We start from the raw sequence: 15997 nt of genomic DNA on the forward strand, positions 1-15997 counted from the left end.
GCACACACACCCTTACCTCTCTCATGCCTTCGGTAGGGGTTACGGTTCAACCACATCGCTGTTTGGAAGTTTTTCTACAGCATTCTAGGCAGGCACTTCCAATCAGAGTTGGTACACAAACTGAAATCTACTTATTCTCCCTCAATCTGATGATCTCAAAAGGCCATTCCAGCTCTTAAATTGAAGCTGGAAGGTTCCAACTTGCCAAGTAAGAGACAACCATTTATCTGATTTAGTCATAACTCACTCAAAAAAAGGAAAATGGAAATTTAGGATCATACTTTCTTACACTTCTCCTCCCCACCCTGAGGTTGAGTAGGATCTTCCTGAGGTCACACTGTCCTTCTTTCTGCGCCAGAGATTTTCATAATTAAGCTTCGCCCTCTGTCAGTTCACCCAGCATGACAGTGTCCCAGACCGCAGCTCCCTTTTATCTAAAATAGCCCACACTTAAAAGCTTTATATTTGTCTTCAAGGAATCTACAAGGAAAAGAATTATCTCAGGTTACTAAAAGCCCAGAATCAGAAGAGGAGGCATTTAATGATTCCGTTTGCTGCTCACCAAAGCCAACCACATTAACAGTTCTCCGCCCTGGCAGGAAAGCAATGACACAAACAGTACCTTGATGGGGACAGCTTCAGGAATCCAGGTGGTTGCAACTGTGTTTTATTGAAAGAAGCAGTGAAGTGGTTAACATGGGGCCCACCTCACAACCCACCCCTCACCCCCAAACCACTACAGGGGCAAGCCTCAGGCCAGGGAAGCACGTGGTGGGGTGGGGGTGAGGTGGGGGGGAAGAGAGAGAGTTGAAATTTGAATTATTTCCCCCAGGGCAAGGAAGGAAGAGGGGAGAGGCAGGTGCCACCATGATGAGGTGGTGGGGCATCTGCTGCTCCCGGCCTCAAGTGGAGACCTCCACAGAAGCGTCGAAGTGGACTGGCACATACGGGTTCCCCTCACAGGCCACGATGATGTGTCTCTCTTTCTGGCTGGTCTGGTATGCACAGTTAGGGTACTTGGAGCCGCTTGTGAGGCGGCAGTCTGTAATGTGCATGCTGGAGCTGCTCTGGTAGCAGTTGGACTGCCCGTTCTTGCAGGTTATGTTTTTCTGGAGGCAGATGGCCTGGACATCTGCCAGGGGCTCATGCACAAAGGTGTTCACGGGCTTGCACCATCCCTGTGTCATATTCCGTCGCTTCATCATTTGGTTGCAATAGGTGGGGTTACTGCTGGAGGTGCTGCCTGAGTCCATGTGCTGCCGCTCAAACTTCATGGCCGGTGATTCCTTGCCGAGGGAAAGCTGGACACACCCCAGCACCAGCAGCACCAGGACCAGCAGTGGGAACAGGATGAGAGACTTCTCCTGAGCCATGGTGGCCTCACTACCCCTGAGGAGCCTAGCTGGGAAAGAGAGAGGAGGAAAAGCATCGCCTTAGAAACAGAAGCTCCGCTCCCACCTATAGCTTCTCACCTTACAGTCTCCCTTCCACCTTCCAGTCAGCCAGAAAGACTTCCCTCTTCCTGCGTGCTTTTCCAAGTAATGAGACACTCACATGTACTCTTCTCCAAGAAGATTTGACTCCCACTCGCTACAGGGAGGCCATCCTCCCCTCCGGGGGTGACCCCAGATGTGACCCCAAATCCTGAAAGTCCTGCCTTTGAATACTGGAGGAGTTTTTATCGCAAATACATTTGAAAAGTAAAATATGTTTGTACCCAGTGATCAAATGTGTGCTCAAAAGTGCCTCCTTAGAAGATCCTTTTGAATAAACCATTAAATAAATAAGACAAATTTTGAATTGGCCAAACTACACCCCTGAGATACCAGCAAGTAGTCAATGAGGATCACGGTTGACAGAGCCCTGTTGTCCTACAACACAAGGGAAACTCAGCCCGGTGCCTGACACTGGCATCATAAAGGGACGCTATTGTATTCAAAGAGAGATGCTCGCCTCCCCCAACCTAGGCGCTGCTTCTTCTCCAGCGCCGTGGGTTCTCTGCAGCTCTGCCCGCAGCTGATGTTTGCCTGGCCCAAGCTTTCTCAGTTTTAGCCTCACCCAGCTGGCTCCCTCCTCTACAATCCTCAAACAGAAGCAGCTCCTGAGACCACTTCTTGGGCTGCTTACCTGGGTCTCTAGCTTGGTCTCTGAGACAGCTGAAAGGCCAGTTTCTGCAATCACTCAATCCCTGGAATGCGGACCTTAAACAGATTACAAAGGGGTTTGGCCTCCAAGAAGAGAAGGGTGGGAGGAGCATCTGGGTCTGAGTCCAGAGGAAAACAAGGCCATTGTGAGAAAGAGATAGGGAGTCACCCAGGCCACCCTCTTTTCAAGGCAGCTGGGGAGAGTGAGTCTTTGCCCACAGGAGCCTTTCTTACCATATGAATCTCATCTGTCTGCTGGTTCACAAGTAACAGCAGAGAAAGCCACTACAGCACCCATGTGTGAACCCCAACTGAATCCCTGTTACCTCTTTGAGGGCCATTTTCACCAAATAGCCCCTGGAGGTGTAGCAAAGTACACTTAACATGTGATCACAGGAGAGAGAGGAAAAGGGAGATCCTCTCTCTCCCCAGGAGTCCTGGAGCACCTTTGGCTGTGTTAATGCAAAATAACCAATAACCATTCTATAGATAAGAGAGATAGGTGAGTTTCACTTGAGCCAGAGGGAGGATTATAACGCCAGGAAGAACTTTTCCAGAAAGGAAGAAAGTGTTCCAGAGAAGCGTGGTTTTCAGTACAGCCTAATATCTCTTCAGAACAAAGAATATACATTAAACACACCTGGGATATGTATTCATCAAAGTTTCAAAGAGATGTTCAGCTGCAAATTAGCAGATCAGCACGATCCTGAAGTTGGGGGGTGGGAAGGGACAGACAGGGACAGGAGGATGGTGCATTCTTATCTTAAGAGAGCACATTCTTTACTGTAATGGTTAAAGCAGATGTACAATGTATGTTTGATAGGCCATAAGTCAGGCTTCTTTAGTTCGAGTCCAATTAGTCTTGAACCCGAATAGTTATCCCATATCCCCAATATGTGAACATCTCTTGTCAGATGGAATTCCACATTTCTCCCCAGCACCTCTCCTAGGGGCAGGGGGCAGGGGTGTCCAGCTGTCCACAGCTGGAAGGCTTCTCAGATCTGGAGGAGGGAGAGAGTGCCCAAATAGGGAGGAGAAGAAGGAAGCCTCCACAAGACATCACCCAGTTCTGGCCACCCAGTTCAGACCACACTAGTTCTTATCTACAGTGACCACTTATCTGGTAGGTGAGAGTTGAGTAGAAGAACTAAAGATAAACCAAAACCCAAATACCTTTTGGGGAAAGATAGAGAACATCATATTTCTCATCAGCAGCATCTCCTCCTAGAAAGGGATCTGTTTTTACTGGGTGACAATTTTGATACCTCTAGAGTGAGAATTATCAAAATATCGCCCTATGCTCTGGATTTAAGCTGTCTCAATTCAAATTCTGGTTTAGCACCTGAAGAGCTGGGCAAGTTACAGAACTTAATTTATTTCCCTGTTCCTCAGTTTCCTCATCTTAAAAATGGGGATAATAATATATACCTCTTAGATTTGTTTTTAGGAAGAAATAAGGTAAGATGTGCACAGGGCTTAGAATAGTGCTTTGAAAGCATCTATAAATGTAAATGCTGGGTCTCATGATTGTTCCCCCAGGGTGGTGTTGATGATGAGGATTTTTAGGCTGCTTAATTTTAAAATGGTTTATGATGAGGATTTTAGGCTGGTTACTTTTAAAACTACAGATGAGAAGCAGGCTCCGAGGACTGGAATTTTGCTTGCCCTTCTGAGAGACATTTGCATTTGTGAAGGAAGGGGGGGTAACCTTGTAGGGACCGGAAATTGGCCACCCCAGGATATGTCTCTTTGGCATCAGGATTGTTTTGGGCTGATTGCTTTCGATAAACTGGGACAGGGAAGGAGGCTCTGGAGAATGGAACTTGCCCTTGTTGGGACACATTTACATTTGTAAGGTAAATCTCTATCTGTAAAAGGTGCCTCCCTCTCTGTACCAGGAAGAAGAAGAGAGATGACCTTATCCCTAGAAATTCTTAATGGGGAAGGCAAGAACTTAAGTTGGTTGCTGTCTGGCAATCTCATGTAATTGGTTTAGGGTGGTGGCGTCTAACCTTTCTAACCTTTACTTAATCCAATTTGATTCTTGTCTAAAAGTCATGGGATCACCCAATGACCAGACCCCACCTGCACTGATACCATTTTAACTTTTTTTTCATGTTCTTTCCTTTGTCTTCATAAAGAGATGACTCACATACCTATGCCTTAAATTTAGCCCTAACCCTCAACTCGGGGCAGCAGCAGGAGCTCTGACTGCCCATGGGTCCAGTCCCCATGCACCAGCTCTGCCTGCCCATGGGTCCTGTCCCCATGCCAGCGGGGGCAGCAGCAACGGCCCTGCCTGCCCATGGGCCCTGTCCCCATGCCAGCGGGGGCAGCAGAAGCAGCGGCAGCAGGAGCTCTGACTGCCCGTGGGTCCTGTCCCCACGCACCAGCTCTGCCTGCCCATGGGTCCTGTCCCCATGCCAGCGGGGGCAGCAGCAGCAGCCCTGCCTGCCCATGGGCCCTGTCCCCATGCCAACGGGGGCAGCAGAAGCAGCGGCAGCAGGAGCTCTGACTGCCCGTGGGTCCTGTCCCCATGCACCAGCTCTGCCTGCCCATGGGTCCTGTCCCCATGCTAGCGGGGGCAGCAGCAGCGGCTCTGCCTGCCCATGGGCCCTGTCCCCCTGCCAGCGGGGGCAGCAGAAGCAGTGGCAGCAGAAACTCTGACTGCCCATGGGTCCTGTCCCCATGCTATTCTACTCTCTAAATAAAAGAGCACTGCTGCCAGATCTTAAGAGTCTAAGAAATCTTTCTTTCGACTCCTCGGCTCACCGACCCCGCATCATTTCAATCCCGCCAAGAAGTCTGTTTCAATAACACCGGGTGATCTCTGAATTGCTTTCTACAGGGGATGGAGTCAAGGAACTGCCGGGCTTTTGCTTTACTAAAAACCTGGGCTGAAAATAGCAGGCAGTTTTGAAGCCCTGGAGAGGGAAAGAGAGGGGAAGAGGAGAGAAGAGAGGGAGCTTGGAGGGAAGAACAGAATTCTTTAAAGGGAAATTTTAACATTGTTTTGCCATGCGATATCCAAGAAATTTTTAGTAAAGTAACATTATTTGTCAATGTATATGAATTTGGGAGAAGTGGGGCTAAGGAGGACATGGTGTGGCCGAGCTCTTAGTTTCATGTCCTCACAGTTCACCCACCACCCCACCCTCCATCCAGGTTTTGTTTGTCTCTTAGTCCTTAGATAGTACTCATATCATCTGGAGTGGTGTTGGGTGGGAAACTTTTCCTCTACCCACTTATGTTCTTGGTCAGGAGGCCTGCAAATTAGCTTACAAAAGACAGGTGAACAGGAGAATGGACAAAGTTTATTCACATGCATATGAAAGCACACAAAAAAAGTTGTTCCCTGAATAGCTAGGGATAAGGGTTTATATACCAACTTAATAGGGGAAAGAAGGGAGGTGGGTGTGAATAGGGGCTCTATAGAAAATAAATGGATTTTTTTAAAGAAAGATTAATGAGCTTTTAGGGGAACAAATGGGAGGTAAGATAGTTTGTGATGCTGTTTGTTTATGCAAAGGCGAGTGGTCAATATTCTTGCTGGCTGTAAAACTCCCAGGAGAGGGGATTTATGACAGCTTCACTCTCAGAAGACACTGCCTTTAGTCTTCTGCATCTGCATCTGCATGAAAAGGCTTCTTCTGCATCTACTGGGTCTCAAATGTCTTCAGTTTAAAATAACCTTCAATCGACTCTGGGGATCTGAGTAGGTCCCTACAGTGGTCAATTTAGAATTTGTTCATTCACTCATTCATTCATTCATTCAGCAGTGGGGGCACAGAGATAAATAAGTCACAGGGCCTGCCCTCAAGGTGCCTGATGGGACAGTTTGTAGTATTAGTCAGGTGAGTTCCACCAAGGTGTTGGGCATGGCTACACAAAAGTAGCCATTCTTTTGGTACCTTTCTAGTGTCAGAAGAATTTTAGGGAGTTTGTCCAAGAAGGAGATTTCAGAATCACAATTCAGATATGAATAGGCCTTCTGCAACCCGGATAAAGTTCTTCAATAGCCTCCTTCCCTCGGCATCCCTAACTATAAGAAACCATGTTGCCTATTTGTGCATGGCAATCCAGACAAGCCCTTGGGGTTTTAATTCACTTCAAGGGAACCATCAAAAACCCATCTTTACTAGAGCCTTACCCTTGACCCAGTTGCAAAGGCATGTCCCCCTTGTCTTAGGGCAATAGCTGCCACTGTGAAACGTATTGATGCTTCTGCTGAACTAGTTCTAGGCTGCGCGCTGGACTTCATGGTTCCTCATGCAGTGAGATGTTACTACTGACTGAGAACACACAACACTTTTCCACCAGCCAAGTAACCCCTTAGAAGATTCTATTACTGTCTCTCTCTCAAATACTGTCAATCTTGGAAACACCTGAATCCTGCCACTCTCCTGCTCCTACCGGAAGAAGGGGAGCTTCATGATCGTCTTATCACAGGTAGGGAAAATTCTGCATCTCACTCAGATTTATTCAAGACTCCTCTTGAGAAGCCTGACCTAATATTACTTGTTGATGGATCATACCTCAAAACTGAACCGAGGTTAACAAGTAGGACATGCTATCACTAACCTAAACTCATCAGAATGTAGTCTTCTATTTGAGGTAAATCAGCCCAGATGGCAGAACTTATTGCACTTACAAGAGCTTCTCAACTAGCCGAAGACCAGAGAGTAGATATATACAGACAGCAGGTATGCTTTTGGAGAAGCATCTGACTTTGGGATGCTTTGGAAATAAGCATCAAAATGGACAGCAAGTTAAGGAACTTTTAGATGCAGTCCTACTTCCTAGAGAGGTGGCTATTACAAAGAGTGAGGCCCACATTAAAAGAGATGATATGGACACCTATCTAATTCCTGGGAGGATTTTTTAATCTGCTTGCTTATAATTCTTATTATTTCCTATAGACCTTTTGTTGTCATCCACCCATAATGAGCCTTTTTCTTTTTTCTTCCTTCTTTATTATAAATGTTAGATCAAAACATACTCATTCTAAAAAGGTAAATATGTGATGTGATGGATGTTTTAATTAACTCAGTGGGGGGAATCCTTTTACAATGTATACATATATCAAATCATCATGTTGTACACTTTAAATATCTTACAATTTTATTTGTCAATTATACCTAAATAAAGCTGGAAAAAAACCCCAAAAAGAACAAACTCATTCTAATGCTATTTTTAGATTATCCCAAACAGTAGCCACTGCCCTCAATCTTACTGACTGCTAAATAAGCCACCCACCACCAGATCACCATGATAAAAACCTCTGGGCAATTCTGATAGAATTAAACGAGACCCTAGGCAATCACAGCTGATGGTGTTTCCACTTTTGCACTTGCACTTACATGGACAATTGACTCTAAATAAGCCAACCTGTGACTTTGCCAGTATCCCTCTCTCCCAGAAATAGAGCCAATTATTACAATCTATTGTTCAGACCCTAATTCTAAATTTGAATTCAACAACCTCCCTGGGGCGATGAGCTGAACTCTTGGCAGCTGGAAGAGACTAGTAACGATCCAAATATGGAAGTAAGGCCTTGGTTCTAACTTCGTGTCACGGACAACACCTTTTTTCCTGGCTCTCCCTGTGCTTCTACTGATACTTCTTCCTTTGTGGTCAGGATGCCTGATCCTGCTTGCTCAGACTAAAACCTCGTGAACCTTAGGTATGGTATTCCAAGACTTGTCTGTACACAGAGACCCTAAGCCTATAAATCACCAAGCCTGGAAATTCCAACTCAGACATGAGGGCCAAACTGAGGCCATTTTGGATTATTCAGGCACACTACTTGAGTGAATCACTGACTCAATTTTTATGTGAGTAAATCAGAGCAGTGTTCCTGTCAGTGGGAATCATACAAATAGAAAAGACTTTAAGAAACCTATCACTAACTCTGGTAGAAGTTATTAATGATACCTCCTCTGCCCTAAGTGGAATACATTGGTCTCAATTCATTAGCACAAGTAGTGATAGACAATCGTATTGCTTTAGAAGTTTTGTTGGCTAGTCATGGTGATGTCTGTGCCATTGCTAATACTTTTTGTTGTAGTTGTCAATGAAACAGGTATGTTATAACAGGCTATATATTGCCTTAAAGAAAAAGCAATTTGGGTGTCTAAGGTCGATCCTCATTGCCTATAGAATTTGTTCTCTTAGCCTGGGTTGAGCATTCGGGCTTCCTGGTTTCAAAGCATCTCACAGGGGCTCTTCTTGTTTTAGTGATAATGGTCATTATGCTGGTCTGTTGCATTGAGTCTTAAAAGCTTCTATGCAGCCCCTGTCTTATCAGATAATCACCATGATGATACAACAGAAAAATCAAGAAGATCTTGCAATACAGTTAACCGTGAAGATAACTGAACAATTTCTGAGCAGTGAAGATCTGGAATCCTAGCTTTCCCCAAATTCGTCAACCTCTTGGAAGCGAGAGAATAAACAAAAAGAGAGACTGAGAGACTGAATGTACAAACAGACAATAGGCAGACTATATATAAAGATAAACCTGTGACCCACAATCTGTAGGAGCGGCAGGACGCACAGTAAGCCCAGGAAGCCAACCCACTGTATACAGCAAACCGTCCAGGAAGCCAAACAATAACCACTGAAGCATTTGGCCCAAAACAATTGAAACTTGATTAATAACTGAAAGCCTCCATGATTTTTGTCCCCACTTCCCCAACTTAGGACAAACCAGAGAAAGCCAAATACGTACCCCTAACCAATTACATAGATTGTTCTGCTCCTAGTTAGCCTGCCTCCAGCTTCCCCAAGCCAACAGCCTCCAATCAGGGCACACTGGAAGGCTTCCCTTTCCTCCACCACAAAGCTTTCCCACTTCCCTGCCTTTGAGTCTCTGCCAAACACAAGTGATGGTGACTGACTTTCTTCTTTAGCAAACTCTGATGAAGTAGACTTTATTCTCATTTGAGTGATTTTGTTCATTTCCACACGATCTTCAAAAGAGCAAAGAAAGGGGTATGTACAGGGTATGGATGTTTTTACATGGAAAGGTCAGAAAATCTCAAGGATGTTCTGCATTAGTCTGGCTCAACACAGCCCCTGAAACACTCAAACACACACACACACACACACACACACACACACGTGATCATATTCCGGAGTTTGTTGTCAAATCCAGAAACTAAGGAAGCAGAAAAAAATCAGAACAGGAAAAGACAGAAGAGTGGAGGCAGGCAAAGGGAGGTAAGCAGTGATTGAAAGGGGAGGGAAGAAAGGGGAAAGGATGGAGGAAATACCCAAAAATATATCTGAGCCAGTGCTGCCCCTGATATCCCCTGCCCTGGTTTCCTACAACCCAGATGCCCACAGAGGTGAAATAGGGTAACTGACAAGATGACATCCTTCAACTCATTTTTTCTATCCAGAAACCCCACATGTGATTCTAAACCCAAGATTTAAGATTGGTTTTTAAAGACTGATTAGATGGGCAGTGGAAGGGACAGGGGTGGAGGTTAAGCTGAGATAATGAGCAGCACTTCTCCCACCTCTAGCTCTTCCTGCCTTGTAGAAAGCTCCAGCCTGGCCTGCAGGGTCCTCTTCCCTAACTCTGCACTTAAGCCACTCCCTGGCTAATGCTGACCTATGACAGGTCATGGAGCAGAACTGGGCAAGAGGCTACAGGGAGGGAGGCAGAGTCAGACATCTCCATCTTAAGGTCCCTCTCACTGGGGATCTTCATCTCCCCTCCCTCCCATTGGCCTCAGACACTAAAAGAGTTTGGGACACATATACTTAAGAGTTGATTCTCAAGCAATTACATGTGAGAAAGTATCCTGAGTCTGAGGGCATGTGGGGGCATGTGAGGAGGAGAGACGCAACTTCAGCAAAGATGAGCTTTGTCTTCAGGCCTCACCCTCTCCTTTCTGAGCTTCTTCCCCTTCTCATCTCTTCCATACATCTGTGCAGAATCTCCTTGCCCCTTCTCTTCTTTTGTCTTCCTCCCTAGGAATCCAAAACAATTTAGAACCTAGTTAAATTCAATATATATTTTAAGCTTTATTTCCAAATGTAGAATAAAATGTTTTATCTTCTTATTAAAGCACTTCATTTGATGAGGGTGGATATAGATGGCTTTTATTTTGGAAAAGAGGGAAGCATTTCCTGGCACCCTGAAATCTCTCAGAGGAGCCTGTTGATAAGCCTGAGTGTGAAGGGGATGGTATGTGGGGAGGACATCCAGTTGCAGGCAAATGAGAAACAAGGGGATTGTGTCAAGTGAGTTCCAGAAGGTATGAGTGCAACTGACATACCCAAGCCCTTGGGATCCTGAGCTCATCCTCCTAAAGAAGTGACTGGACAGTGTCAGATTTGCTATGACTTTTTCCAAAATGCCCGCTACTCTTTCTGTCACTGAGCATGGCTCAGCTATCCAGGTCTCAAGTCTGAATTCTTGGGAGGGGTGGAGGGAGGACAAACCTGAGTGTTCAAATCAGGCTCCCAAGACCACATCACATCATGAAGCCACATCAGTGCCTGACCTGATTCTGGGCATGCACCCAGGGAAGTGCATTTTTGCCCCCTCCACAGGATGCCTGGAAATTAATCTCTGAAACCCTCCTAAATTTGAAGGCAGCCCAGGAAGATCAGTACTATACTGCATCGATGGGCTCTGGGCCCAGAGGAGCCTCCTTAGAGAAAGGCTGTGGCAAGGGCCACCCACACATCCCACGCTCTTCTCTCAAGTAGTGCACCTGCCACTCGCTCAAGTTATGCCCAGTTTTCCTGACTCCTCTTCAGGAGTGAGGCTCTGAACTCTCTGGAGTTAACCCCATGGAGACAAAGGGCAATTTGGATTTCAGTATCTCTGGAGACTTTATGCTTTTATGAAGCTAAAGAGTCTCAGGAGACAAATAGTGTGGCCCCTCAAGCCTGTCACAAAGTTATGCATTTATAGGTCTCAATTGAGAAACCCCTCCCCCAGTGAAACATCGTAAAATCTTGTCCCAATTTCAGCTTACTGACCACAGCCCAACATTTCACCTCATATGACAAATCAACTACAAAAGGGCAAAACGCTTTTAAGGATGTGCAGGTTATTATTCCTGTTGATTTTTCCCATTTTATAAGATTTCTCTTTCTACTCATTACAAATCCATATATCCAACAGCATAAACTGGGAAAGAAAGGGGTTCTAACATCTGAGCCCTTGTTTTAGGCCAACCAGGCACAGGTTGCACTTTCCCAGAGGGCGGATCTGACTTGCCTGTGAGCCCACCAGGTGTAGTCAATAGCCTGGTCTCCAGAACACACAGAGATGGGCCCTATCTCCCGCCTCCACCTCCCAGCCTCCCAACACTATCATTGTTTTCCTCAGCCCCAAGGACACAGCGCAATCTCCATATGTCCTTTCCCACTCCCAAGTACCAGCCCTGGGTCTTCTTAAATGGAGGTCAGATATTGCCCAGGTGTCTGAAGAAAAATGGAGACTTGAGTGTCTGTGATTCCTGATTAGAGAAGACCTAGTTCCCCGTTAACCTGTGTTGTTCAGTGGTCTCTTGGTTTCATCCATTTTAGGGGAGTCTGCCCTTCCCTTGCTTTCCCTCTAGAGCAAGCATCAGTGCCCCCATCCCTTACCTAAGGGATAGCCCACTTGTGCCAGCTCTTCTGATAGTTTATCACGAAGGCGTTAATTATTGACCAGGACTCCTGTGTGAAAGACAACAGCTCATAAGAGAAGAAGGCAGGGCACATGAGGGATCTGGGAGCCTGGAATCTGCAGTCTCCACCAGAGTCACAGACTTTGAGAAGCACGCAGCAATTAAATCATAGACTTTGTTTACAGCCCAAGTGCTGAGAATTCTCCCCAACGGAAGCAGCCCCTAGAGTTGTGATACAAACCAGACCTTGATAAGAGGTCTAGTAGAGGTGAGGTCGGGGTTATTAGGAAACAATAGGAAGAAAGGGATGGAATGGGGGGAATCAGGGAAGGTCTCAGAGCAAAGATGACCTTGGGGAGGACTTTCAAGGATAAACAGATTTTTTTTTCATTAGAGGGGGGGAAGGAAAATTCAGAAAGAAAGAGAAGTAGACACATGGCAGAGCACTGTGTATTTAGAAAATGGCAAGTTCCTCCGTGTAGCTGGGAGGAGGTAGGGGATGGCACAGAAAAAAATTTAGGCCAGAGTAGAAGTATCTTGAAGGCCATGCAAAAGACTCATTATGTAAAATATATAGACAATTACCTTGAACTCAAGGAATAGAAAGACACAAGCAATGGAAGAGACCTTCCTCCAGGCCTCCCGTTATACACGTGAGGAGATTGAGGGCCAGAGCAGACCCAAAGTCAGACAGCACCTTAGCAGCAGAAGCAGAAATCATCCTCATGTCCCTGACTTCCAGCACAGCATTCTCAGTACACTATGCTTCCTGATGTGTCATGGGTGGGGAACCTACCCCTGGGACATGCACCCAAAGGGCAGCAATCTCTCATTGTGAAATGTGAAATCCTCCTTGTGTTTCTCATTGGGAAATCTCTCACTGTGATTTCTTCTTCTAGCTCTTGATTTCCCCCAGAATTCTCCCACGGCTCTTGCAGCTGTGAAGCGTGGTAAGAGAAGGCAGAGATGGCTCTCCTGCTGACCCCATCTGTGGAGTTAGGTGTTGGGGGCACACACTGAGGTACAATCAGGGGCACTTCCATTGAAGCAGCTGGAGTGAGGGGAGAGAAGGCAGGGAGGGGATGAATGGGTCAGGCTCCCAGCTCTCCGGTCCCTGGGGCCCATTTGTTGATTCCACTGGGGACCCTGGGGGAAGGAGAGCCTATTTAGGAAGAAGAGGTCCCCTGGAGGACAGCTACTCCAAGCAGTCCCTCTCTTTAAGAGGCTTCACATGCTGGCTCTGTCAAGGAAGCAAGGTCTTGAGAAAAGTCATTTGCTTAGAAAGTTCTCTGGTCATGCATCTTCCATCTCCTGCTTTCCTCTTTGTGTTAATCAGGACTATAACAATGAGCACAACAGTGCTTCCTTTCCCACAGGTGGAAGATATTGTCAAGGGACAAACCACGTGGATGGGGAAGTCTATGCAGCATATCAAGTGAAGAGAGTTCAGCCATATCCAGTTTAGGAGACAAGTCTCAGATCTACTTGCGTGGAGCCTTTTATCAAGTCACTAAATCCAACCTTCTCCTGATCCCCTGGCTGACCTGCTTTGAGCTTTGGATCAAACTGTTGAGTTGCCTCATTGCAATCTGATCTGGCCTGAGTTCCCCTCTCCCTGAATATGGGTCTCACTTCTCCAGAAAGGCTAATCTTTAATACCTCTCCGCTTTTCTGGTTCTGCCCCCAAACTCAACTCTACTTTTTTTGTTTTTCTTTTAGTCATTTTATCTCTCATAGAGGAGCCAGAAAAGCAGACCTCAGCAGGGCTATGGTTGTTTTATATGAACAGAAGATGGTATTTCACCCTCAGCATACATATGGGCGAGGAAAATTCCGGTGCCAGACAACACAACTATCTCCACAAACTGGGCCACAAGGCCTCTGTGGGTAGATCATGCAGTGACTGTAGCCAAGTCATGTGACCTCCCTGGGCCTTGGTATTGTTTTCTGAGAAATGAAAGAGTGAAGAAAGATGATCTCTAAGATCACTCCAAGTTAAAACATTGTTTGTTTCTTTCAAAGTATTTTCTTCTTCTAAAAATCTTCCTCTCCGTACCTCCCAGGAAGAAAGGTGGGATCTCAATATGAGATCTATTCCTTAAGACTTCCACGTTTTTCACAGAGCCAAAGTCGCTTTCGTGGCTGTATTCACCACTGCCTTTGGTCTAATTGAAAAGCAAACCAATTCACACACCTTAGTCCAGAAACACAGACACACAGAAAGGGAGAGGAAAGCTCTTACCTACAACCACCATCACCCCCCTCCTGAATTCCTGTCAAAGATCAGCAAGAAATGGATTTTTATCCCAATATGGATTTTGCACATTTTCACATTAAACTACAAACTACAAACTCCTATCTTTCCATGAAAAAAATTAAATGTCTTCAGCATAGTCAAATTTGAAGAGTTTAAAACTTTAACTGTATTGCTAAGGTGGCATAAAGCACAAGCATTGTAATTTAATATATTAATATATTATATGCTGATTTCTATAATAGGAAGGAACAATTTCGTCCTGTCTGTGTTTCCATCATCAATTCACTGGGTAAATAGAAAGTTTCAGGAATAGTCTTATCAGAGACCCAGAAATTAGAGATAAATCTAGTAAAAGAGTTTATAATACAGAATTAGGGGGTACTCATTGGGGGTATTGATTGGGAACAATCAACAGTCAGTAATTATTCATCAGGAAGTTCCAATATATGTTTCTCTAAGTTACCAAGGGACCTAGTTAGCAAGTATTAAAAAAGATACAAAATATTAAAATTCCTGAGAGATAAGTAGAAACATATTACTTGTAATTTCGTCACCTAGAAAAACATTATTAACATTTTAGTATGTAATTCTTTACACTTTTGTCTATGCTATGTACATATTTTTATAATATATTGGATAGTATATACTGCTCCAGATTCTGCATTTTCTCTTAAAATGCATCTGGGCTCCTGGCAATATTCAATTTCTTAACCTGGATAGTGGTGAACAAAGATGTGTTCACTTTGGATTATTTATTGAGCTAGATACTTATGATTTGTGCCTTTTTCTGCATGTATGTAATATTTCAACAAAAAAAGTTTACTGAAAAAATACATCATAAACACTTATTCCAAGTCGATAAATCTGCATTATTCTGAATGGTTCTAAGTCTTTCATGTTATGGATGTATCATGATCCATTAAATAAATTCCCTGTTGTTGGACATTTATAACATTTGCCACTTTTTACGTATACACATTCTAAAATAAAAACCCTCTACATTTGCATTTATACTCTTGTATCATAAGTTGGGTTCTACAACAAATAGAAACTGAGATAAATATTTGCATTCAGGAAGTTTATTGGGGAATGGTCTTGGGATTAACACTTATAGAGGGAGTGAAGGAAGCATGACTGGGCAGAAGAAGAAGTTGAATTTTGATGCAGTAACAACAAAGGTCTCAGCCAATCCCAGAGGAAGCTCTAGAGCTACAATGATGCTTCAGAGTCGTCCTGAATTAAAGTAAAGGGGCCAGGCCTTCATACCTACTCATTGACCATTACTTAGATGGGGACCACCTGGGGGAAGAGGCTTTGCCTTAGGTAGGATGGTTCTTTGCCAATGTGAGCAATTGTCAGAGAGGACTTGGCTGAGAGCTGTCTGTCACCACCACTCCAGCAGCTGGAGAATGAGAGCCTTGGTCCTGAAGTGGGGGAACTGGGACATGCACCACAGCATCTACTACACCTTGTCTTATTACTTCCTTGGCATAAATTCTTAGGCATGTTCAGAGGGCATGGACTTCTGATAAGGCTTTAGATATTCTCAATGGTCCTCTATAAAGGCTATTGATATTTCAATTCTAATATGAGATCAAGACAGCAATTTTTTTTCTCTGCCAAACAATACATTACATGTACTCTAATGACCTTGTCTGCTTCCTTGTCTGTGATTCCACAGCCTCTCACACATACCTTGATTATACCACTTCTCAAGTTCAATGGGAATCCTTTTTTCTCAGTCTTCCGCAATATACTGTGTGTTTTCAAGGGCAGAGACCATGTCTCGTTCACATTTATGTCTCCTGATCTTGTGCCATGTGCACAGTAGGTCTCCAATAAATACATATTAAATGAATTAATGTCTCATTGTAGAAACCTAGGGTGTCACAAGAGATAGACTGACTAGAAAAAGAGATAACACCATGTGAAATACATCATACATAGTGCGGAATCAAAAG

The 15997-nt window shown here is 44.8% G+C and overlaps 1 protein-coding gene across 13 annotated transcripts in view; it reads right to left on the reverse strand.

Annotated features, from left to right (window-relative positions):
* Window positions 1-651: 651 nt before the first annotated feature.
* RNASE1 (ribonuclease A family member 1, pancreatic) overlaps window positions 652-15997 on the reverse strand; it is a 42925-nt gene continuing 27579 nt past the window's right edge. The window contains exons 1-5 of one of the 13 annotated variants that reach the window (XM_070626585.1): window positions 12477-12531; window positions 11757-11828; window positions 10036-10124; window positions 2128-2201; window positions 652-1402 (exon numbers count right to left, since the gene is read on the reverse strand). In XM_070626585.1, coding sequence (XP_070482686.1) covers window positions 903-1402; window positions 2128-2201; window positions 10036-10076 — 615 coding nt within the window. In that variant the 5' untranslated portion in view covers window positions 10077-10124; window positions 11757-11828; window positions 12477-12531 and the 3' untranslated portion in view covers window positions 652-902. The other 12 variants (XM_008509412.2, XM_008509410.2, XM_070626602.1 and 9 more) reach the window with 12 other exon arrangements.

The sequence above is a fragment of the Equus przewalskii genome, chromosome 1, assembly GCF_037783145.1.
Source record: "Equus przewalskii isolate Varuska chromosome 1, EquPr2, whole genome shotgun sequence".
Lineage (NCBI taxonomy): Eukaryota > Metazoa > Chordata > Mammalia > Perissodactyla > Equidae > Equus > Equus przewalskii.